This window comes from Chiloscyllium plagiosum, unplaced genomic scaffold (genome assembly GCF_037043375.1).
Source record: "Chiloscyllium plagiosum isolate Xiang-an unplaced genomic scaffold, Cpla_swu_hap1 HiC_scaffold_28, whole genome shotgun sequence".
NCBI classification, from domain to species: Eukaryota; Metazoa; Chordata; class Chondrichthyes; order Orectolobiformes; family Hemiscylliidae; genus Chiloscyllium; species Chiloscyllium plagiosum.
In genome coordinates, this window is record NW_028270166.1 from 26129021 (window position 1) to 26154255 (window position 25235).

The following is a 25235-nucleotide window of genomic DNA, read 5'->3' on the forward strand; positions in this document are numbered from 1 at the left end:
ACATTCAACAACTACTCTGCATTCTATATCTTATTGTATTCCATCACTGGAATTTACTTAATGATTGGAAGCTCTAAAAAAAACAGTAAAATTAAAAGCAAAGCATTGGAAATGTGTATATTTTTAACTTTTCTGAGAAAGTCATGGCCCCATTTATTAGAAATGTCCTGTAGAGTGTTCTATTTATAGTCCCTCGTGGGTTATACAGTTTCAGTCACATACCCGCTCGATGAGCTACTTGGCAAAGTTCTCCTCATCCCTGCACTTGGTGGATTCAAATCATAGGCCAAGTGACCTTGTAATTCTCCAAGAGAGAAGTTCGGCCCTGTTCCTGTCACAATGGGAGCTAAAAATTAAAGAAATCAAAACGTATTGTTAAATTTGTAATCAATCTTAGATTTAACTCTCTTTACAGTTCTGTTTGCATCACTACTTTGAAAACTCAGTTTCTGTAGGTGTAACTTTATATCCTAGTTTTTAAGCTGCTCTTACAACCACTAAATACAAATAAGTTGGGTGATTTGAATTCAAAAGTTCATTATTCTTTTAAAACATTTACAAAAATATGTTTTTCAAAATTATGCTTCTATTAAGAGACAATTGATAATGCTCTCTTGTGAGAATTCTCACAAATTAAATCTCTCCAAATTTTTTAACTTTGTCCTTCTAACATCCCTTCTTAAACTTGCTTTATTTGTTATGCTATAACCTCCATATGTAGCAATGGTATCTGGTGGATCCCACTGTCCTTGTGAGGGTGATAGGTCCTAAATCTCCATCAACAGAAAGAGATGTATGATGGAAATTTGGTGGTAGCATTCTTCCAACATTCCCCTCTCCTCAGTATAGGCAGTTGTTGAACCAGCACCTCTGTCAAGAGCTCAGTCAAATTCCATGAAACATACATCCTCATACTAAGGTAACATTCATTAGAACTGTCTCCGTATTCCATCCTAATGCCAGATACTAAATTTTTATGACATTTTAAATATATAATGAATTTGGATTGGTGCATCCAAAGGACTGCTAAGGGCAAATGATGCCAATGGCTGTATTAAAAATCAGTAACATAACTGCTTGTTTCTTTATTTCCCAAACAAGACAAAGTAGACCTTTAAAATACACTATTTCCATATCAACACAATATGGAACATAAACGAACTCTGCTATGGGATGTAGACTTCACTGGAATCTATCAGCTTTGATAGATAAAAAAAAAGAGATGTTGCAATATTGATGCAAATACTGCAAACTCTCAGCTATGGTATAACACAGCATGACCTATAGGTTCTGGTAAAATTTGCAAGTAAAATAAAAGGAAGTTGAAGAGGTAAAAAGGGGATCACCAAATAAAAGACTGTAAAAGAAGCATCATTGGTTGGAGTAACTTTATTATAATGGGAACATCTCAGCAAAATCAAAACCAAAGGGGACAGTAGAAAGCAAAGAAGAACAAGGGGAGCAATGATTATATGAGGAATATTTGACAGATAAGGAAATAAATGGAAACAACTGAGATTCAAATAATGTCAAATTAGAAGTGAAGAACAGAAATGTGGCAAGAAAAAGGGAAATAACTGACTGAAGTACATCTAAGATGAAGATCATGATTTGTAATTGTTACATTGTCCCTGAGTGCAATAGTCAGCTCTTCATGCAGAAAAGTGGATTGCTAAGTGTGGCATTTGACAATATCTATAGGATAGTAAAGATTGGAGTTAAAGCAGTACAAATGAAATAAAAGTTGGTAGAAGTATTCATGTAAATTAGAGGTAACATGCTACTATGAGATAAATTTCAAAAAGAAATAAGTACGTAGCAACCTTAGAACCAACCTATTTTGGGATTGGCACAAATTCTGAGATAGAGGATACAAATTATTGATTCATGCATTGGGCCAGTGCTTGGAAAAGGAGGGGTATTGTTAAAAAAAGATGAAACACAGTAAGGGATAGCAGCATTTTGTAAGAATGCTACCTTCATAAATAACTTAGAAACCTTGTTGGAAATAAAAGGATTAGTACAGGAAAAACTGGCTCCACATAAACCAAACAGAAACAGAGTGAAGGTCAAGGAGCAAGAAAAATTAATTTAAGCAGGATAGCTGAGGGTGCAAACTGGGAGGATGGAGTCAATAGGTTCCTAATTGAGGCAGGCATCAGAGTGGATGGAGGTTAACAGGTGTATAGAATTTAAATCCCAAGGACAGGCACACAGGAGCAGGAGTCCAGAAACAGGCAGACATCGGGGAACATGAGAAGAAGTAAATCCATAATAAAATATATACATACAAGCAGTATGAGCAGTAGACATAAGATGCAGGAACTGGATACAGTTATGGCTATTGGGAGCTAACAGTGTGAATGCAATAAACCAAGACAACAAAATCCTGGGGATGGAAATGAGTGTTATGTTCAAGAACAGAAAGCAAAGACAATGCCGAGAAAAGAGATGGGATAACCCAAAAGTCAGGGACAACTAGAAGGTAAAAGAATCTAGTTTACAACTATTTTCAACCTTGAGGACTGTGGGAAAATGGCATTGCAGAAAAGACAACAGAGACATGGATTTTTCATACTAGAAAGGAGGCAGGTGACATACTTTTAAAGAGATATGTAAGATTGTTAAGGATACAAAATCCTGGCTACAAAATTATTTAAGTTGCAGGAGAAGAACAAGGGAACACAAGTTCAAACTAATTAGGCCTGATATTAGTAAATCTTTATTTGACAAGTGGATTTGAAAGTCTCGTTCTGGTAATGAGGATAAAAACACAGACTTCATTCTTGCCACAACAGGGAGTTGTTGGAGCATTCTATTGATAAAATTAGGTTAGATTACTAGCCTTGCTCGTCTGGAATTATCTTACAATCCGGCCCTAAAATTTGAGTTAAACTCTTCCATACAAGCATAAATTCTTTTACCATATTAGAGTAACCAGTTACTATTTTCATTATAGATAAAACAGCGTCTCAGGTATAAAAAATAAAAGCAGTAAAATGTTTAAATTCAACTATAAATGGCCACTACTTTAAATAATAAAGCTGAAGAAATTAAAGAACTGTAGTAAATACAGACCCTTTGTTATTAAAGGGACTTACATAAAAAAAAACACTTACTTCTGGATACCTGCACTAGCTCATTTACATTGAAGACACCAGAAGTCACAAAGCTGTCCTGAAATTCTGTGTGTTCTGCAAAAGATAAGTCAAATCAATTCAATGAAACATTTGTGAAAGTAATATTTCCTTTCATTGATAGGAGATGTGAGCATTATTTTCAAGTGCTGGCAGATCAAAAGGTTAAACATTCATATCTTAGCAGGTAACAGCACATTTAGAAACAAGAATGATATGGTCATAACAATAATTTCAGTAGTGGTGTCAGAGTTCTGTTATTTTTCAAGCACAGTTGCACATACTAGCATCATAGATTTGTGTAGCACCGTTCTTTTCCATGGCTCTGTGAATGAACTTTCTTCATATAATTATCTAATAGTCTTTTGAAAGCTGTGGTTGAATTTGTCTTCATCACACTCTCAAGCAATGCATCCCAGATCCTAAACACCGGTGGTTAGGAAAGATGTTCCTTATAACATGTTTCTCCCTTTTCAATCACCTCAAAATAGTGTCTACCAGTTCCCTGATCCTTCTACCACCAATTTCTCCTTATTTCCCCTATCCAGAACCCTCATAATTTTGAAGACTTCCACCAATTTCCTCCCAAACTTATTGCTATTTTATTATTGATTGCTAGCTACTTTTCACATCCTATCATAATCTCTGCAGAAGCTCCTAAATTCACAGTTTGATTGACAGCGCAAATAGGTTCTTAAAGGATTAAATGTGTTTGATGTGGGATTATATTTACATTGCTGTTTGCTTTTGTAAAGAAATAAATGCTTGAGGTGATTTTAATATTTGAATGGGCATTAAGGAAGCAAGAGTTTTTTTTAATATAGTGAAGGCAGTAGTAGACATTTATGATTTTATTTTAATTTCATTGCAACATGGTTGCTGAAATCTGACCAGTGGATAATGCGTAAATTGAAATGGAGGGTGTAAGCTGAACAGGTCATTAAAACCAGCTTAATTTGTCATCATTCAGCATTTGGGGACTACAAGTGGTCATGGGAGTAGATGTGGGTAAGCATCAGTTAGCATGCACTATGCAAGGAGTCATTGCAGATGAGCGTGTTGACATGGTTGGGATAGAGGGATTGGGTCTCTCTCAATTCGGACACTGCATCCAAATCCGGGCATTGCTACCCCAACAGTCTTTAGAGAGGATGCAGAAATGATATCTGAGGGGAGTTCCAAGGATGAGGGATTTCTGTATTGAGGACAGATAGAGATACTGGGTTGATCCTCTTACAGAAAGTTGAGAGAAGGTTTGATAGAGTTGTTTAAACGCATCAGAGGGCAGGACAGATCACACAGGGAGAAACTGTTTCCTTTGGCAGAAGGATCAAGAACCAGAGGGCACCATTTAAGGTGACTGTAAAAGACAGCATAAGGGAATTATTTTTAGGTGAATGATTAAGATTAGAAATGGACTGCCTGAGATGGTGGTGGAGGTTGACTCGATTTTGCTTTTCAAAATGATATTGTGCAAGTACTTCAAGATGAGAAAATAAACTGCAAGTTCTGATTACAGGTTATGGTATGGAATTACCTGCCCTTGGAGAGCCAGTGCAGATTCAATGGGCCAAATGATTCACCCTCAGTGCTGTAACCATTCTGTCATTTTAAGCCAGTGATTACATAATAGCTGGTCATTAATTGAACCTTGCAAAGGGTGTCTTTCTCTACTAGACCCCATACAGCCATTAAGCGCAGCCTGTGCACTGAAAACCAATGAGGCAGTCAAAGCCAAGGCCATATGTTAGCTGCTCCTCAGCATTGGTGGCAAACATGATGCATTGATTAGTTCTGACAAGCAAAGCTGTTAGACGTTCTTGTGTGTGTAAAATACAATCACATTGTCTGCAGATGATGTCCTGATGTCCCCACGTGGTGCTTCATAATGGGCAGAGACATTCATAATGTCACAACTGTAACAAGCTCCAGCATTGCTGAATACATTATTGCTTTCTGTAATCAGGTTCAGAATTCAGTAAATCCCAGTTTCTGACCATTTAATATACCACACAATGAATCTGTGGAGCTGCATAGTCGATCCAGTTTTGTTTCTATTGTCAATACACAGTGGACGTAAATGGATTAATACATATGATTGCGAAGTAAGTTTAATGTAAGCATGTTAAGAATATGGATAATTCAGTCAATGGTCATTTCTGGTCCTGGATTGAATTAATTAGAGCAAATTAGCGAGTACATGTGAATCCTGCCACATGGCTGACTGTAATAGAAATGGTATAATAACAGTATGACCACAACACTCAATGGATATGACAGTGCAGTGATTATGACACTGGATTGACAACCTAAAGGTTTTAACATCAAATCACGTTGTACTTCGAACAATGAAATATCTGGAGTTATACAAAGGGAAAGGAGACCACAACTAATCTTTTCCTACATCAAGCATTGTAGTGGGCTTGTAACTACAGGTGGAATACTTCAGGGACAACCACCGGCCTTTTGGATGCTTCCTGGAAATTGGACAGCTTGCTGAGGTCTGTCTCCTAAGCAGTATTTACATATGGCAAGTAGTGAAAGGGCAGCTGGGATGGGCAGCATCAAAGTTAAGAAATGGCAAAGGGGTCTTGCTACCCATTTTGTTAGGGCTAGGTCATGGAAGAAAATCAGCCAAAGAACATTCATTTTACAAAACAAGATAAAAGTTTGGATCCCAGATCAGCAGCTCGTGATTCTTCATCTCTCTAGTATGCTGTACCACTTTCCACTTTGATGGAATTCCTCATGTCATCCTGTTCACAAGCCATTGCCTAGGCAATATGGCAGGCACTAAATCTGTTCCTGAACTTGTACTAATGCTGTTCTTGATCAATTTGATATACTATACCATCAAATGGGAAATATAGTGCCTCACTTATAAATTTTTTGATCACAGCAGAGTGGTCTGAACAAGTTGCTGTCTTGTGCAACAAAACACTTGTACCTCAGGAGACAGTAGCATCACTTCCTGCCAGGGTGGAGATTGTGACATACAAAAGATAGGTGGAACATGAAGTAATGTAAAAACATAGCCAATATGGTATGTTGAAACACTTTTATTGTGTAAAGAAACTGGACAGAGATTTTCAAAAAGTGTTCTCCCTAAATTGACCATTTTCATTTTACATTTTGCTTCTCTCAGGTTAGTTGACTGCTGTTGGTTGAATGAGGGATAATGAATCATGATGGCTTAGATTAATGGGGTAAGCTCGACGTACAAGTGATCTTTTCCCATCTGCCATTTTAGCACACTCCTCCGAGTGGGGATACTGTGACAAATACGGTTCGACCCTGAATTATACTGTATAATATTTCTGTGTTATAGTCTGTTTAACAAAACAGAAGCGAGGTTAATGTTTAATGACTTTAAAATAGAGTTCTGTTACCAATACTGAATGGAATTATTTTGCTTTTGTTTCAGGACATAACACACATGCTTTCTGGATGCCTTTTCATTTTGCCAAGGTTCTTTCTGAGCAACTTTGTGATGCTGAAGTCTGTGCTCCACTGACTGTTCCTAGAGGTGCACACCAAGACAAACATCAGTTGTGCCTGATAAACCATTAATCTGGTAAAAGACAGTCTGTACTCTGTCTGAATGTGGCTGGTCTTCCAGTAAAAGATTTGTCCTCAACTGAGTGTTGCAAACTGGCACATTCCAAGATCCAGGAATACATGTTGAGTGGCAAAATGAAGCTTGGGGCAGCTGCTGCAGAGGTTCAATGGGGTTTATGTGTAAGGACTTTCAGCCTTAGTACAGTGAAGGGAGGATGGAATCTACAAAACACTTCAAGCTATGTGCTTTACATAGAACATATGTTGTGAAGGTAGAGAGTATTGAAATTGTACTGAGACAACTCAGAATGGAACAAGGCATAGAGAAAAAAATATAATTTTATTGCACTTCTGGTAATTTTCAATTTGAAATGGAGCATATAATATGGATATAATTGAATTTTATTGCAAATTCTGTGATAATAAAGTTGAAATGTTTTGTAATATACTTTTACAAATTTTATGAATAAAGTATACTTTTTGGAAAATAAAATAGTGACAGAGATGATGGCCCAATGCACCACCACATGTTTCTTTTTTACATGTACGTAATGTTTTTCATGTCCTTATTAGATTCCATGTACTTTACAGTCAATTAAGTAGCTCTGAAGTATCATCACAGTTGTATTGCAAAGAAACAACAAGCTCCACAACAAGTTATAACTTAATTCTAGGTGTTGACTGAGACATAAATTTAGATCAAGATAAATGGATGGTTTCTGAATAAAACAATGACATCTTCATCATCCACCTGAGAAGGCAGATGGAATCTCAGTTCAGCATTTCAGGTTAGATTAGGTGGTCAGTTCTCTGGAGCGGAACACGCAACTTTCTGATTTGGAACAAAAGCTGGTAACACTGAGCTGAGAATGTAACCAGTGAGCCATGTTTGACTGTTATTGCCTCCAGATTAAACCTAATCATGTCAAGAATAGACTACGCATGCAAATTTGCTACTGTGAGAGGAAATGGAACTCAGTGTCAGTGATTTCACAGCCTTCTAAGAGAGTTTCCTTACAAAAAGAAGATATTGAAATGCTTCATTTCATAATAAATGTCTCTTGAGACCGTGGTGGGCTTCTAGCCATGAACCCACTTATTTCAAAAAGCAGAAACTGTCCTCCACGTCAAAGGAGCAGCGGGGAATTTCTAGGCAGCTGTCCTAGACATAGAACATAGAACAACACAGCATAGGAATGGGCCCTTCACCTCATGATGTTGTGCTGAACATGACACCAAATTAAATGAATCCCTTCTGCCTATCCTTGGTCCATATCCCTCCATTCCTTGCACATTCATGTGCTTACCTGAAAGTCTCTTAAATGCCCCTATCGTATCTGGCTCCACCACCCCTGGTAGATTCCTACCAATCTCCACGTAAAAAATCTTGCCCCTCCTATCTCCTTTGAACTTATCTCCTCTCACCTTAAATGCATACCCCCTAGTTTTAGACATTTCAACTTTGGGAAAAAGATTCTGATTGTCAACCCTCTCTATGTATCTCCGAACATTATAGACTTCCATGAAGTCTCCCCTCAGCCTTCGCCACTCCAGAGAAAACAACCTGAGTTTTTCTAGCCTCTCCTTATAGCTCATACCCTCTAATCCAGGCAGCATCCTGGTAAACCTCTGTTGCACCCCCTCCAGAGCCTCCACATCATTCCTGTAATGTGGTGACCAGAACTGAATGCAACACTAGAAGTGTGGCCTAACGAAAGACTTCTAAAGCTGCATTACATTAATTTACTTAATTCAGCAGTGTCCATGATATCAAAGTGTGACATAACTTCATAGTCAAAAAAATATGCAACAATGTAAATTATTTAACAAGTTAATAAATGCAGCATTTACTTTTTGAATTGTTGTAATTATATTTCTTGCAATGAATTTGCTTGTAGTTTAGCCTGAGCCAAATTATCTGATGGGGGGAATGTATCTCTCCATATTGATGCAATGTGCATTGGAACTTTTGATATTTTCAGTGTCATGTTAATAGGGAGATTATTAACACTATAGCAGAACCACTTAATTTCACATAGACATTCAGATGCTTCCGGGATTGGCATCTATCTTCCTAAAGGAGCTGCTTTTAATGGTGAATGTGTAATTGCATTGTCAATAAAGATCATGATGTGGAAAGGGGGTGACCAGGGAAGCCAAACACCACCACCTGAATGGAGTATCCAGGAAGCGACTAACAGAGCAAATGGTTCTCAAGTAGTACACTCCCTTGCCCTCCCTCTCCCATGTGGAATCTTCTAATTAAAAGAATGGAGCTGTGAACCTATGAATCTGAAAAAAATATAGCATCATACTATACTTCTTGAAGCAGAATATATCATTCAAGATATTGTAAATATTACATTAAAAATCACACAACACCAGGTTATAGTCCAACAGGTTTAATTGGAAGCACACTAGCTTTCGGAGCGACGCTCCTTCATCAGGTGGACTATAACCTGGTGTTGTGTGATTTTTAACTTTGTACACCCCAGTCCAACACCAGCATCTCCAAATCATTTTAAAAAAAAGGTTTTGTGATTTACACATGAAAGAAGTGAAAGAAACTATCACTGTATTCTAACAGATGAAAGGCTTAACAGGCAATCAATTTTTCAATGTATAATTTCAGTTACATCACACTGTAAATTCTTGCTATAAATTCTGTGTTAGGATTGAGCCCTCCACAATCACCTGATGAAGGAGCGTCGCTCCGAAAGCTAGTGTGCTTCCAATTAAACCTGTTGGACTATAACCTGGTGTTGTGTGATTTTTAACTTTGTACACCCCAGTCCAACACCAGCATCTCCAAATCGTAAATATTATGCACATAGTTATGTTGCTAATAAATTATTCCTTCAGGTAGATCACTAATTTAGAGCGTACTAGTGAATTTTTCAACAAGACTAAAGTTTTAAGACAGAAGATTCTGTAAGGTCTGCAGATAAAAAGTCTGATAAAAAATTGCAAACATGCTAACTGTGGTGCCTGTGACAATGAATTACAGTTGCTCAACCCACAAATTACAACATGCATTGCTGTCAGCATTGCTGGAAAATAGTACATTGCCTTGCAAAGCAAAACCTAACAAAGTTTGTCACTTACATAAAAGAATGATGGATGATAAATGATGACTAGTGCTCAAAAATAATGATGGTAGTGCAAATACAGGTGGGGGTATATACATCTCGTATGTGGCACACAAGAGTTGAGGATTCTGAAGCTAAGTAACTCATCTACAGGGAAAGCTTTCAAAACGGCTTAGTTGTAACTCAACAAAGTTGAAACAAGGTCAACTTAAAATTATGTCAGCCCTGAAAGAAATATGTTATCATGCTAACTGTAATGCAAGTCTGGTTTGTGGTGGTATTTTGGCATCCAGAAGCAACATGGGTTACGGCAGATAACACACTGTATCACCCACACTGAGTTTCACACCAACAGTTCTGCCCACAAGAAAGGAATAGCTACTTCCCGTCCTTCATCTTCCCGTCATCAGTCAGATACTGAGGGTTCCAGTTTAAACACAGGTACATCCTCTTCTCTGTGACCTTTCCCCTCCCACAGATTTCTGTCTGGCTGCCTTGTACAGTGCATCTCTGCCTGCTGTCTCAGCAGCACAGATTATTGTGTTACCATGTAACTGCAAAACAGTTACTATGATTATGCTTTGCAAAGCTTTCCAATGTCTTATTTTCGCGAACAGCTAACCACATCAAAAGTGGAGTATTCTGGGGAATTTAATTGTAACAGCTGTAATATTAGAATAACTAGAAAGTCACCAACAGTTTTAACTCAATGTGAAATTCTGTGGAGACTCATAACTCTAAGGGCTAGATAATTGTTCAGCAGAGTAAAGAAATTTGAATGGAAATGGTGCCTCATTTAATCACATTCAATTGGTGGCATAGAACTTTAGTACTGTTGAAAAATTCACTAGTACACTTGAAGTCAGTGATCTACCCGAAGGAATAATTCATTAGCAACATAACTGCGTGCATAATATTTAAGCTATCTTGAGTATTATATTCAGCTTGAAATATCGTATAATGCAGTCTTTTATTCAGTTTCATAGGTTCACAGCTCCGTTCCTCTGTTTGCTTGCTTCTTTAGACTAATGCCAGGCTAACGCTCTGGTGCAGGGTTCAAACCCAAACACAGTAGCAGGTGGAATTTAATTCAATTCATGTAAAGTAAGGAATATAAATGTGGCCTGAATTATGGGGTCATAAAGCTACCATTGATTGTGGTAAAAAAAAAATCTATCTGGCTCAGTGATGTCCTTTAGAAATCTGCCATCCTTACCTGGTTTGGCCTATGTGTGACTCCAGATCTACAGCAGCATAATGGATTCTTAACTTATTCCTCTGAAATGGCCCATCAAGCCACATCATTCAAGAGTAATTATAGATGGCCTTGATAGTGATGTCCACATCCCGTAAGTGAATAAAAAATGTGGAGATAGGATAAGATTCCACTGAAACAAATCTATAAAGGGTGATCAAAGGGGTTAAAGATAAATCTAAAAGTGTTGATGTTTGCCTGTATATTGGGGGTGAGGGGGTGGGCAGTCTTGCTGCTCAACAACTAGTGTATTTTAAGTGGGGTTAAGCAGGAGTGGCTTGTGCTGAGTTATCCACCGTAGTACATGGGCAGAAAAGGCAGCAGCCTTTTGAATAACCAGTTGTTAGGGGTATGTTCCAATCTCTGCTGCACTAATGCAGACAGGTGAAGCCAAGGACACCAGCACACTACTTTACCACCTCAGATATATATGCAGGATAAAAAATGGCGGGGGGGGGGGGGGGGGGAGGAGAGAGAGGAGGGGTGATTATCTCCCTTTGGTGGCGCTCTGTGCCCATGAAGCCATCCCCCCAATATTATCCTACCTTGTGACCTGTCTCCATCCCTGGGCTTCCAGAATTGTTCACCCTACAGAGTTTTCAATCTCTCTACCTCCAAAAACCTTGGACATAACTTTGAACCAGCACGTCTTTCTTCTGCTCAAGACTTGTCACATTCCCAACAGCAGTCACTACTGAGGTAGTACTTAGCTGCCAGCCACTAAGATTGACAGGGTAAAGGCAAGGGTATCATTTCTTTGAGGTGCAGAAGGCTAACAATTGCTTTGTTAAGGCCACCCCCAGTGTGTTACCACCTCAAGGCAGACATGTTCAAGTCTAAAGTTCTGCCTGCTTTGTAGCTAAGGCACAACAAGTGTCAGAAAACAGGTGGATTCACAAAAGATGCAAATAGACTTGAAATTAAGAGGAAGACAAAAAAAACTAATAATTGCTTCAGGTATCACAAGAAACAAATTTCAGAAACATTCCCCTTGAAGACAAATGATGCCAGTTTCAGTTCAGGTTAACTGCAAGACTACTGTCTGCCTCACTAGGTCACTGATAGTTAATGATAGGAAACTTGGACATTCAATTGGAAAGTGTGCTAAAATGGATGGCGGTTTGCTCGCTGAGCTAGAAGGTTTGTTTTCAGACGTTTCGTCACCATACTAGGTAACATTATCAGTGAGCCTCCGGATGAAGCTCCTTCTCAAAACTCACTAACTGCACTAGATGTTTTGCAGGAATCTTTAGTCAAGATATTAACAATATCGTAGCAAATATCTACAATCAAAGCCCCAAATTTAACCAATGTTTCTAGGCATGATGACCACGATCAGCCTTAAGAGACCTATCTTTACAGTTTGCTCCACTTGGCTGGTAATGAGTACCTAGAGGCTAATGTTACTGCTATGTTTAACGTAATTTACATGTTTGACTTTATTGTAGTAATTGCTTAACGTATGGCTGAATACTGATTGTAAGTAATATCAAATGACTAATCATGAACATGTAAAAGTCATGGGATTTCACTGGAGAGCAAAGATGCTAAAGGAAAATAAATGTGAATTTTGATCTATAACCATGGATGCTCTGAAACAAAAACACAGGCACTACTTTGGTGAGTAATGTGTTCAGATTGACTTTTTTTAAATTCCAGTTTACTGCAATATGTCAAGTTCATTTACTTTGAAAAGTGCAAATTAGAACCAGATATTGAAGAATGACCCTGTATTTTTCACAGATCAGACAGGTGCTTGTGTTACTCAATTGGTCATTCCCCAAAAGCCCTGTGTAATTTTCGGGTAGGTACACAGTAAATGGTACACAACAATGAGCTCTGCAGTGATCTGACGATTCATGAGAACAGAAAAGCCTGAACACGAGATTTTGACCTTAAATTCCATGGCAGTCTTTAGAACATAACAAATAGGGAAAGGCTAGGTCATATTGTCCTTTGGGCCTTTTCCATCATTTAACATCTACTCCACTTTGCAATTCTTTTGCCACATTTCTTGATTCCTTTTGTGACCAAAGATCAGTACTTGCCCCATCTCTAGTTCTTAGTATAATCGATCTAACTTCACTTCTTCCCTGGCTTACTATCAACCATCTCAGCATCTGTCTATCTTTTTCCATCTCGGATTCATCTCCAACAGTCTGCTCACACCTTTTCAGCTCCCCCTAACTCTCATCTTCAGCATTAATACCATTTTTTTTTAGTTGCTTCTAGTTCTGAAGAAGGGTCACTGGACTTGACATATTAATTCTGTTTGTTCTCCACAGATGCTACCAAACCTGCCAAATTTCTTCAGCAATTTCAGTTTTTGTTTGTTTCTTTAAATCCCTGTCATGATTATATTGATCAATTAGACACCTACAGTCCTCTGATGTATAATACTCTGAGTAAAGAAACTCTTGTCATCTCTGTCAATGAAACTGTAAGAATATAACAGTAGCAGGAGTGAACCATTCAGTACTTTGAGATTGCTCTGCCAATGAATATATTAATGGCTGATCTTCTACCTTAATTCACCTATCTGCATTTTCCCCATATCTTAAGTTCCTTGGAAATCAAAAATCTATTGATCTCTTTCTTGAACAGATCTTACTTCTCAGTATAATCTAACTCCTGTCCTCTAAGAACTTATACATTTCTGTGAGATCACCTCTTTTTTTTTCTGATCTTCAGAGAACACAGGTTTATTAGACTGAAAAGCAGAAAACACAAGTTTATTCTACTCAATCGCTTTCCTCGAAGTTAATCAGTGAACCTTTTGTTACACTCTTTGAAGGCCATTCTTCTGGAAGGAGACTAAAACTGTACAGGTGTTGTTTCACCGAAGCTCTACATAATTTCAACAAGACTTATTTACTTTTATGTTCCAAATCTCGTGTATTGAAAGGTAAATCACAGAATCAAAATGGTAAAGAAAGAGATCATTTGACCAAAATCCCATTTGCCTTTGGATTTTCTGTGATTTGTATGCATGGACAAAAATTCTCTTCCATTACTGCATAAAACAACTTACAGATTCTCTGCATTTCAACATTTCAAGAGCACAAAGTAAACTCAAGGTAGCTCCTGTTTATTTTCCATGTGTAGAAACTTTAACATAACAAAATCTCCCAAGGCTTTTCACAGCAGTGTTGATTTGACAATGATGTTAAATAGATGAATGAAGTAAGCAAGGTTCAGGTGAAAAGTCTGGGAGGAAATTTCAGAAGGCACCATTAACATAGCACGTAAAATCAGGAAGTTTAAAATCTCAAGAGTCTAGAATAGCACAAATATTGTTGAGGGTTGTTGATCTGAAGGAGGTTCCGGAAAAAGGGAGGGGTGGAGCCTTGGAGTGGCTTAAAAACAAAGATTAAAAATTTAAAAAAACAAGTTGATACCAGACCAGAAACTATTATAGATCAGTGAGCACAAGGGCAATAGGTGAATTGACAATGTTCTTTAATAAGAAAGAACCATATTTTGGGTGATCACAAATTTACAGATAGTCGAATTTGGGAGGTTGGCTACAAATTTGTTGAAATAGTTATGTCAAGTCTAGGGCTAACAAAGGTATAGTTAAAGGTTTTGGCAGCAAATGAGTTCGGGCAGGGGTGGAATTGGGTGGTGTTATTGAGATGGAAATAAGCTGGATTAATGATAGCATGTATAAATAATTAGAAGTGTATCTTGGGGTGAAATATAACATCAGGATTGCAAACAGATTGGATCAGCCTCAAGGAGTTCCCAGAAAGAGGGATAGAGTTGGTAGCTAGAATATGGACTTTGTGGCAGTGAGCAAGGCCTTTGTCCTTGGTCTTCCCAATATATTTTGGAAGTAAATTTCTGATCATCCAGCACTGGATATCAGACAAATGTCTTTGGTGTCAAGCGAGAGATGTTTGGGCTGTGGTTACATGTGAAAGCTAATGCTTTGATTTCAGATTATGAGACTGATACACAGCATTCAGATGATAAATAGGAGGGATCCAAGGATAGACCCTGAGGGAACACAAGAGGTAACAGGAACATGAAGAGAAGTCACTGCAAATAATACTTTGGCTATGATTACACAGATAAATAGATCTGGGGATTTGCAGCACCAATCAGCTGAGTGACATTGGAGAGGTGTTGGAGGAGCACCTTTTGGTCAACCATGTCAAAGGGTGCACAGGCTAGTCAAGCAACAGCCTGACATAGTCATACTCACGGAATCATACCATACTGATAATGTCCCAGACACTACCATCACCAGCCCTTTATCTGTCCTGACCCACCAGGAGAGACCCAACAGAGAAAGTGGCACAGTGGTAAATAGTCAGGAGGAAGTTGCCTTGGGAGTCCTCAAAATTGACTGTGGATGGTTTCAGGTTAAACATGGCAAGAAACCTGCTGATTACCATGTACCACCCTCTGTCAGCTGATGAATGAGCACTCCTCCATGTTGAACAACACTTGGAAGAAGCACTGAGGATGGCAAGGGCACAAAATGTACTCTGATTGGGGATTTCAATTCCCACCACATAAGTGACTCAGCAGAGCCAGTTGGGTTCTACAGGTCATAGTTGGTAGATTGGATCTGCTGCAGGTGATGAGGGAACCAACAAGAGGGAAAAAAATATATTCCTCATCCTTACCAATCTGCTGACTGCAGATTCATCTGTCTATGACAGTATTAGTATCAGTGACCACGGTACAGACTGGGTTTTTCAGTCAACAGGAAGTAATGAATCTGCTAGACATTCACTGCAGTTCCACAAACAATACTATACATACCATATTTATAGCTTTTACAATTTGTCTTCTAGGTTTGCTTATATGGGGAAACACAATTTTAGATGCACTGAAGAGAGGATATGGGTTATAATGATTCTTTCAGCAATCCTTGGCTTTAGTAGCTCATTAGGAGTTTGGCTTCAGTTACATCTTCTACTCATGTTCCTCTTGCTAAATTGTTTTCTGCATGAATATCAACCTCATCAAGGCAGGCAGATATCATCCTCATCTGTTTCGCCCTTCCACATTAGCAGATCCTGTTAGTTTTATTCCTTACCCATCCCACATAGCTCCCTAGCTTCCTCTCTCTGCCGGAAACATTCAACTGGAAATTACTTCAAGCAACTTTAGTCCAATTATAATGGGTGTGAGTTCAAGGAATAAACACATAAAACAACATTAAGTTATCTGTTTGATTCAAGGAGACCGCAAAAAAAAAGTCAACAAGAGAAATAACTGACTCAATTAACAGGTCTTCTGAAGCCTCAGTTTCAAACATGCAGCAGAATCAGTGGAGTTCTGTTATACAATGCCATGCTAAACAACTAAAATTATATTTTTACACATGACCAGGAAGTGGACGTTCTTGTTGGATATTGGTCTGATTACGGAGACTATTTTCAACACTGAAATTGGTATTGTAGCATTTTAAATATTAAGCAAGGCAAGCAGATAGCAAAAGCTTTAAACTTTCATTAACATATGTTCAAAGCAAGGTGCCCAACAAATAAAAAGCTTGAGGATTAAATACAATTTTATGTCTCTGGCTAAAGTTTTAACTTAGTTCTGCTGGCTCTGACTTACAGGATAAAATGTTACACTGATTTTAAAACAGTAATAATCAACATGAAAAACAGCAAGGCCAGTCAGAGCTATTTTGTTTTAATGGGTGACATGCATATCTTAATTAAATGCTTTTAATTTAGAACTGATCACCTGTCTTCAAACTGTACGCATAGCATGTGAGATGAACAGATAGCAAGAAATGGGAATTTCCTCTGTGCTACTGTTATTGAAATTATAAACTCATTCTTTATAAATGTGGTAAGGCTTTATCAGAAAAGAACACAGAGGGTATCTCCCTGTGGTTCACTGCTGCGTGACAATCTTAAATAATCAGTTGAAACTATAATAAAATGCTAGAAAACAACTAGCCTGAGTGTAATTTTGCTGCTTAGACTTTGTAAACCAAACTAGTGAATTTTTGTAAAAGCTTCAGTAACAACTTTAACTGCATGTAATTGTAAAAACCGAAAAAACTGCAGCTGCTGTAAATCAGAAACAAAAACAGAAATTGCTTGGAAAAGCTCAGCAGCTCTGGCAGCATCTGTGCAGAGAAATCCAAGTTAATTTGAGATTCTGAGGAAGGGTCACCAGACCTGAAACTTTTGACCTTGATTTCTCTTCACGGAAATCTGCTGAGGTTTTCCATGATATGGAGATGCCAGTGTTGGACTGGGGTGAATAAAGTTAAAATCACACAACACCAACTTATAGTCCAAAAGATTTATTTCAAAGTACAAGCTTTCTGAGCACTGCTCCTTTGTCAGATAACTATAGCAAGTGAGACTTGCTGTTGAACTAGGGATCCAATGGTTAGCACTGCTGCCTCACAGTGCCAGGGACCCAGGTTCGATTCCAGTCTCAGGTGACTGTCTGTGTGGAGTTTGCACATTCTGCCTGTGCCTGTGTCGGTTTCCTCCCACAATCCAAGAGATGTGCATGTTAGGTGAATGGCCATGCTAAATTGCCCATAATGTTAGGTGCATTAGTCAGGGGTAAATGTAGGGAAACGAGTCAAGGTCGGTTACTCTTCGGAGGGTCGGTATGGACTTGTTGGGCTGAAGGGCCTATTTCCACACTGTAGGGAATCTAATCTAACCTGGTGTTGTGTGATTTTGAGGTTTTCCAGCAACTTCTGTTTTTGTTTTTGCACATAATTGCATTGAGGCAAAGCTCTGAAGGACTAGGTCAAAATTAGTTTTCTGTGGCATTGTTAAACACATCTTCGTTCATGGATCACTAATATGCTATGCACTTCCTTGACAATAAATGTGACCAAAAAATATCATTCTATTTAATCTTTTTCAATTTTAAGTAAAGGAACACAGTGGCTTCAGAGGAAAGGGAGACTAGTAAATGTTTGTTACTTTAGACTGAATTACGTTAGGATTTCTCCAGAACAGCTTACATGTTACATAATGTCAGATGCCACCTTGAGAGACAGAATTAGAACCAGCACAGGAGGTGGCCAATCAGTCAGCATGTGCTCGGCTTTTGAAAGAACTATCTCATTACTGTAGATCACAGTGTAAAAGTCAACCTTTGAATCCTACAAAACTCTTTTCAAACTCAAGGGTCAGCTTATATATCAAGTATAAAATATGTATTGCCGTGTGGGTGGTGGCTAATTTGAAAATGAAAGAAAAATAACACTGGTAATTCAAACTAAATTAACGTGACACAGTTCTTTGAATGAATACAACAGAGTTCATGGTAACTAATTGAAACCAGTTAGAAAGTTAGTAATGGTCCTGTAAATTACCATGTTCCTATTTTTCATCTGGTTGTGCAATGTCAATAAGTCCTACTTTTAGACATCAGGCTAAGATTTCAGCAGTCTCTTCTTCCAGTGTGGTATAATGTATCTCATGAGTTGTTATTAAATTTTGGCTGTGTCCTTTTTTTGATCTTCTAACCATGACTTTTCACTCTATGCTGCCCTGGTATGGCTTTATGTCTATTAATCTGAATGAGCAGGAAGTTCTAAGCTGGCAAGCACCCTTGTGGGATATCCAGGCCCCACGTTTTTGACTTCCGGTGAAAGGTCAGCATCTGAAACATTAACTTGGCTGCTGCCCTGTACAATTTGACGGACTTGTGGCATATTTCCAACATTTTCTATTTTTGGTTCAAATCTCTAACATCTGTACTTTCTTTGACAAATATTTAGTATTGTGCACAGCAAATTGTAATATTAGAGCAAATTCAGAGACAATCGCATAGAACAAGTATGACTGGCAATCTACTGGTATAACGGATTGTCAATGACATTCATTTAAGTGACTTGATCAATCTATTATCGTTTTAACATCTTAAGTGTGATCTAACTGCTAAGATGCATGATTGGAAGTGTGTTACAGGAAAGCACCATGCTGTGAACAGGTCAGATAATCCCTAAAAGAACTGTGGATTCTGTAAATCAGAGACAAAAATAGAAATGGCTGGAAAAGCTCAGCAGCTCTGGCAGCTTCTGTGAAGAGAAATCAGAGTTAACATTTCAGGTCAAGTGAACCTGCCTCAGAACTGATGCTGCCAGACCTTCTGAACTTATGCAGCAATTTCTATTTTTGTCTCAGCTAATCTTGATGCGTTTTAACAATCAGGTCACAGGGATTAAAAAACTAAAACAGACTAATGTTTCATGCTTACTTTAGGACCCAAGTGGTTCTTGGTCAAGTACAACACTGGATGTATACTATGAAATTGTTGGGATACAAACTGAATGGAATACTTCACACGTTATCTCTTGACATCATTAACTTTCCAATGACGATGTTAACATTTCTGCAAAACTAAATAATTTAATGATCACATGTGGAAAGGTTCTTCACCAGTAAGTGAATAATTCAAAACAAACGTTGTGCGAGACTGCTACTGAAACTTTACCACCAACATCAATGCGACAGTCAAAATGAAAGATCTAGGCCATAAAAATTAATCTCCACCTTCAAACCCATAAGAGATTTACACATTCAGGTCTCAGAACGTCAATGTTTTTAGCGGGCTGGAGCACTCCTGAAAAAGGCCAGCAAGTTCACCTGAAAAACTCTTGACTAAGTGTTGTTGGATAACTTACCACACCTGAGGCCTTACCTCCATACCAACCACCCTGAAGCAAGCTGGACAAATCTCTCGAAAGCCTCCTTACAAGGGGAAATGCCTTCATTTCTTTTTAAAAGGCGGTCAGCTCTCCGAAGTCCAGGCTTCACCCTAGACTAAATTTGAAGTTTTGCCTTGTAATTACTGATGGGCAGTCCGGTGCACCTAATTGGATTGTTTATACCTGTGCTGTCCCTCCATCAGTTCCCAAAAAACGATTCTAATGTAGGAAAATAGACAGCTGATGTCCATTCACATGCATCCATTGTTTAACATGATGGAGGAAAGAGAGAGAGTGCACAGTTACAGTGCACCTTTTACTCTGTCAAAATATTCAAAAATTCCACTCCAGCAAAGGCTGAACTGAGCATAGGTTTATTCCTGTGTTGTTTGTGCTTTGCCTCCCTCAGATGTGCACTCAGTGAAACACTTTTCACTGCCACAACACTGTGACCTCCTCAGCCCTCCAGCTCTTTGATCACATGATGAACCTCCCACTGACCAACCAGGTTGTACCCTCTACCTGTCTTCACCTATTCCCCACTTCACCACCCTGCCCCCACCATCCTCTTGACCTCCAGTTCCCCCTACACCCAACCCCAGTCCTGAAGAAGGGTTACACATGTCATGTCTACTTTTCCTCCTCCTGATGCTGCCTGGCCTGCTGTGTTCTTCTAGCCCCCTGCCTGTCAATTTTGGATTCCAGCATCTGCAGTTTTTTTTGTCTCTAACCTTGTTTGACTTATCTGGCAGACTCTCACAAAAATTATATTATGAATCTGCTTCAATCCTCAAAATAAATACTACCCTCAAAGAAAATGAAAGAATCTTTAAGCATAAAATATTAAAGATTCTCTAACTTTATCTATATTAATTTTCAGCAGATTCAAGTTCACATATTCCAGTTATTCCCCAAATATCTTTTATATTCATCCTTTTAGTTTATATTCTGGGAGATTGGCATCCATTAGCCTTGATTAATGCTACAAAATCCGGATTTCTTCTCCTGACAACGTAACAGCATGCCCAATTTTTATTGGTCAGCTTTCAGTTCAGTTACTGGGATAAATGTTGGATTTAGCATTATTAATACAATGGCAATGCTAATAAATCAGAGCAAAAACAGTGTGCTGTAAAAGCTGTTGTGGATTATCAACTTTGAGCCTGTTAAATTGAGCTTGAGAAAGAGATTTCTCCTGCCCACTTGACCCAGCTGTGAATGGGTGAAAGTCCCTTAACAGCATAGTTAAGGGAATATCTCTACGTGGCAATTGCTGTACAATCGGCAAACCCCAGCTAATCTATCAGCCTGTGGGACTGATAGATACTTAAGTAGCATTTAAAGATTAACTAGTATATAACTAATAACTTTTAAATGAATGATCAATGACTTCAAACTTTAATTTTGTATTCCTCTCTCTGCAGAGATTGTCTGCTGTGGAGAACATTTCCAGCATTTACTGTCTTTTTTCCAACTGCTCGCATCCACAGTATTTTGCTTTTGTACCTAGTGTTTTGAAATGAAATGGTGTCAACTGACACCAGTGTTCTAATTCCCTTGTTCTCTAATTTGTTTATCCTTACACATTTCACACCTCTGACCATTTACCTATAAACTGAACTCCAATGTTGCAAAACCAACTGATGGATGAGATTAGAGGTGATACATAACACCAGTGATTTTCACAGCAGGTCATTTGTTTCAGGTGTGAAATGCTCAGATATTTGATAGCTGCATATAAATGGAAACAAGAAGATTGCTGTCACCTGACATTATTTGGAATTTCAACATTAAGTATTACTATAAGCAGCAATACAACACCTATAATAATTATATGCATATTCACTGAGCAAATCTCGAGAAGAAAAATATGGAGAAGCTGATGGGAAAAATATTCCTTCGTGGATGGGGGTAATAGCCATAATTGCAGAATTATAGATCCTTAGGGCCCTTAACTACAAACTGTTGTAATGGGTTCAGATAGCTCTCAGTACAGGTTTGTGTTAACCCAGACTGGAAAAGGGCTTCTGTTTTTTTTCAAAAATAGCAGGTAGCAGCAATCTCGTTGTTTTAGGCTTCATAAATAAAAGTGCCAAGACATTTCCTTTAGCCACTGACTTCCTTAACAGGCAATTATGCTTACCTTTCCTTCAGACTGTTATATGTTGTTAGAGTCCAATGTGCTGCTTGAGCTGTTTTGGTGCACTAGTTTTAATTGAAGGTAAGCTACCCTGAAGGTATCACCTCCATGTGACTGAAACTGTGAAAATAATATTGTGTACTCATTGCTAAATATCCACAATGAGTGGGAAAATAAACAATGGAAATTTCATTTAAAAGTTTACAGAGTTGATTAGAATAGTGGTGAAGACCAATTTCTTATCTACTATTTCATCACAGTGATAATTTATCTGGCATTCTGATGGTAGACAGCACAGAAGTATGCAAAAATTATCCTACACACTTGCAATATTGCTTCTTCTCCATTTTATATGTAGATGAATGAAGTTTGAAATTTGCCTGAATGGTACACTGGTTGAGAACAAAACAACAAAATCTGAGTTCAGCAGAACTGACTGGTGAGCACAAATGGAAAAATTAACAGTGAAAGAGAAGGACATTCTATTGAATGTATAGATACATTGAGTGGGAAGGAAGTATAAACATCAGCAATATAGAGTGGGAAGAATCACTAAATACATCAATAACACTGCAAAGCTGTGAAATACCACTAAACATCAATAACTCAGAGAATAAAAGAAGTACTATAATCATAAATGTAGATATTTTCTAATCAGAGAAGTTCTTACACACCTCTGGTATTGCATAAATTTGAATCCAGACCTCCTGGTGGAGGAAGGGACTACCATTGCATCACAAACACCCTTACAACCATGCACAAATGTTACCAAGCTCAATACTCACCAATTGTTCCTGTCTTGCTATCATCAGCTTCAGAGCCAATAGCAGGCCTTGGGCTGCCAGTCTGCTCTGGTTCTGCAAGAAAAAGGTTTGGATGAGTGAAGAAAACTTAAAAATGACACATTGAAAAGCTACAATAATAGTTCACTTATAAAAATAAGATAAAGTTCATGCTCCCCAAACTCCCAGCAGGATACTGTGTTATACAGCAACCCCCAGGATGCATGTACAATGTCTGGATAACTTAAATAGTAACTTCACTTCAATATCCAAGTGCTATTTAGCAGAAAGTCACCTACTTGATCAATCTAATTAGATGCAGAGAGATTGTCCAGCTACTGGAAAACAATCTGGAATGAGGGTTTATAATTTCAGGATAAGGGGTCAACCACTTAGGATAGGGATAAGGTGAAATTCTTTCATACAGAAAATTTGAAATCTTTGGAATCCCATATCTCAGAGGCTGTTGATACTCAGTTATCAAACATATTCAATACTGGGGTCAATGAAATTTTTTTGGGAGCAAAGGGTAACAAAGTATGTGGGAATATGATGGAAAAATGGAGTTGATGTAAACATTCAGCATGATTTTAATGAGTAATGCAGCAGGCATAATAGATGTATGGTCTATTTCTGTAACAATGTCTTATTTTCTCAATGCCTCCAGAATTAATTTGATTCTGGATTCAGTAAGTATTGCTCAAAGCTGCATATTTAAAGAAAAATGACAGAAAAATGGATTGTAGATAAATATATAATCAACTCCACTGATTTATTTAAAAATTCTGGGAGATCAGAATTTGACTTGATGTAACATGGGTAGCAAATTATTAAATCTTGCATCAATTTTATTTCCATTGTCTTCAATCAACAACATTGATCTAAAACATTTTAACAGTGCATGAGTGTTTTATATTGGAGGTGAAAAATTCACAATATCTTAACGTAGCCAACTTCATGCAGCCTATTTGAGAAATTTTAGTTTGTTACACTGCTCTGTGCTTGCACACCTTACAGGAAATTACTTGGGACATTACAAACATAACATTTTTAACAAAATCTTTACATTGATCAGTTAATAAAACAGCATCCAACAATACAAAGAAGGTTCTTAGCCAAAAGGTCCAGTCCCACCTGCACAGGAAACATATCATAACATGTTTGAACACATTGATTAAAATAACTCCAACAATATATAAAGAGAAGTTCTGATAGGCACTTTGTTTTGCAACTTAGATGCATTGCTCCTCTTCAGACTATTTTTTTCTGTGTATCAGACCAAAAAGAAGCGAGACCTCCTGGAAAAGGGAATTTCTCTCCATTTTAGAGGCAGTTTGAGCTACTAAGCTTGAGTCCTATTCCAGTTTCAGTTTTTCTCTGGTACTAAACTTGTGGAACATGAATACCCTATTCAATATTGTATGGCAACCCTGCAGAGAACATGTAAATGCCACGTTCCTACAATGGTTGACGGTTTTGATTATACAGTCAAGGAGTCAGAGCCATATATTTCCAGTCATGCAATGTGACATAACATAATTTGATAATTATATGATTAAGCAACTCATTTTATGACTGGAACAGACTGGAAATTGGAACCACAATGAAACACTCGGTGTAAATGGTGTTGCAGATAACCCAACAAAACAGTATCATCTTTAGCACACAGCTAAGTTAATTTCCATTTGATAATTTCTTGACTAAAATATTGTTCTCTCCACATTCCTTCACTCAGATTTTTCATTGCACTTATTGCAAAAAGGAACTTTATTTTTGTCACTTTTTGAACAATAGCTATAAAAAAGAAATAACCAGACTGATTTCAAATGGTACGTGATACCAAAACCTAAAGTCTGTCACTTTCTTTTCTACTTTTTATTGCAAGTCTGTTAGGAAGTAGCTCAATCAGGTATGGAATAAGAAAGCAACATCAAGTATTATTGATTTAGACAATTTGTAAAAAAAACTTGCAGTCAGGAGAAACAATATAACCTAGCTATTTAAAAGAAATGAGTTGAATTTATTCACAGCTTTCTATGACATGTATTACTACTCAAAAAGCTCAGTCCATGCAGCAATCACAAGACAATGAGAATGTTGACTACAAGTCAACTGTTGTTCTTTGGATTATGCTAGTTTTAGAGAGAGCTGAGGCTTTGTTGATTGTTTGGACATGAAATCAAATACCCTAAAAGACAAATGGAACAGTATGCAATAAATTCATTTGTTTTACTTGACGGATCATAACCGATCTTATAATCGCCAGAATGATGACTGCATCCAGGTTACTGGACTAATACAAGATGGCTACATGCTCTAGGGTTGGTAAGTCAAATTCAAGTTGAACAGCCTCTTTATCTAAACCAGCCTCATGATCTTGTGTGAAATTTTAAATCTTTTTAAGACCTCTGGTGTAATGAAAAAGACACACATTGTTATGAAAATATCTTTTTTTTTAAGATCTGGCTGTTGAATTAAATTGTTGGCAACAATGTATTTTCTCACCAACAGTGGTTTCTCTTCCAATAATACCATTTGGTGGGAGTATAAAATAGAATGCAAAATCTCAAAACTATAACTCAATTTGAAATTAATATTGAGTTTGATAATGAATTTTA

The 25235-nt window shown here is 37.8% G+C and overlaps 1 protein-coding gene across 4 annotated transcripts in view; it reads right to left on the bottom strand.

Annotated features, from left to right (window-relative positions):
- nfic (nuclear factor I/C) overlaps positions 1 to 25235 on the bottom strand; it is an 813295-nt gene that overhangs the window by 187595 nt on the left and 600465 nt on the right. For all 4 annotated transcript variants that reach the window (XM_087976064.1, XM_087976061.1, XM_087976063.1 and 1 more), the window contains exons 3-5: positions 22621 to 22692; positions 3120 to 3194; positions 223 to 346 (exon numbers count right to left, since the gene is read on the bottom strand). In XM_087976064.1, coding sequence (XP_087832190.1) covers positions 223 to 346; positions 3120 to 3194; positions 22621 to 22692 — 271 coding nt within the window. The remainder of the gene's footprint in view (positions 1 to 222; positions 347 to 3119; positions 3195 to 22620; positions 22693 to 25235) is intronic.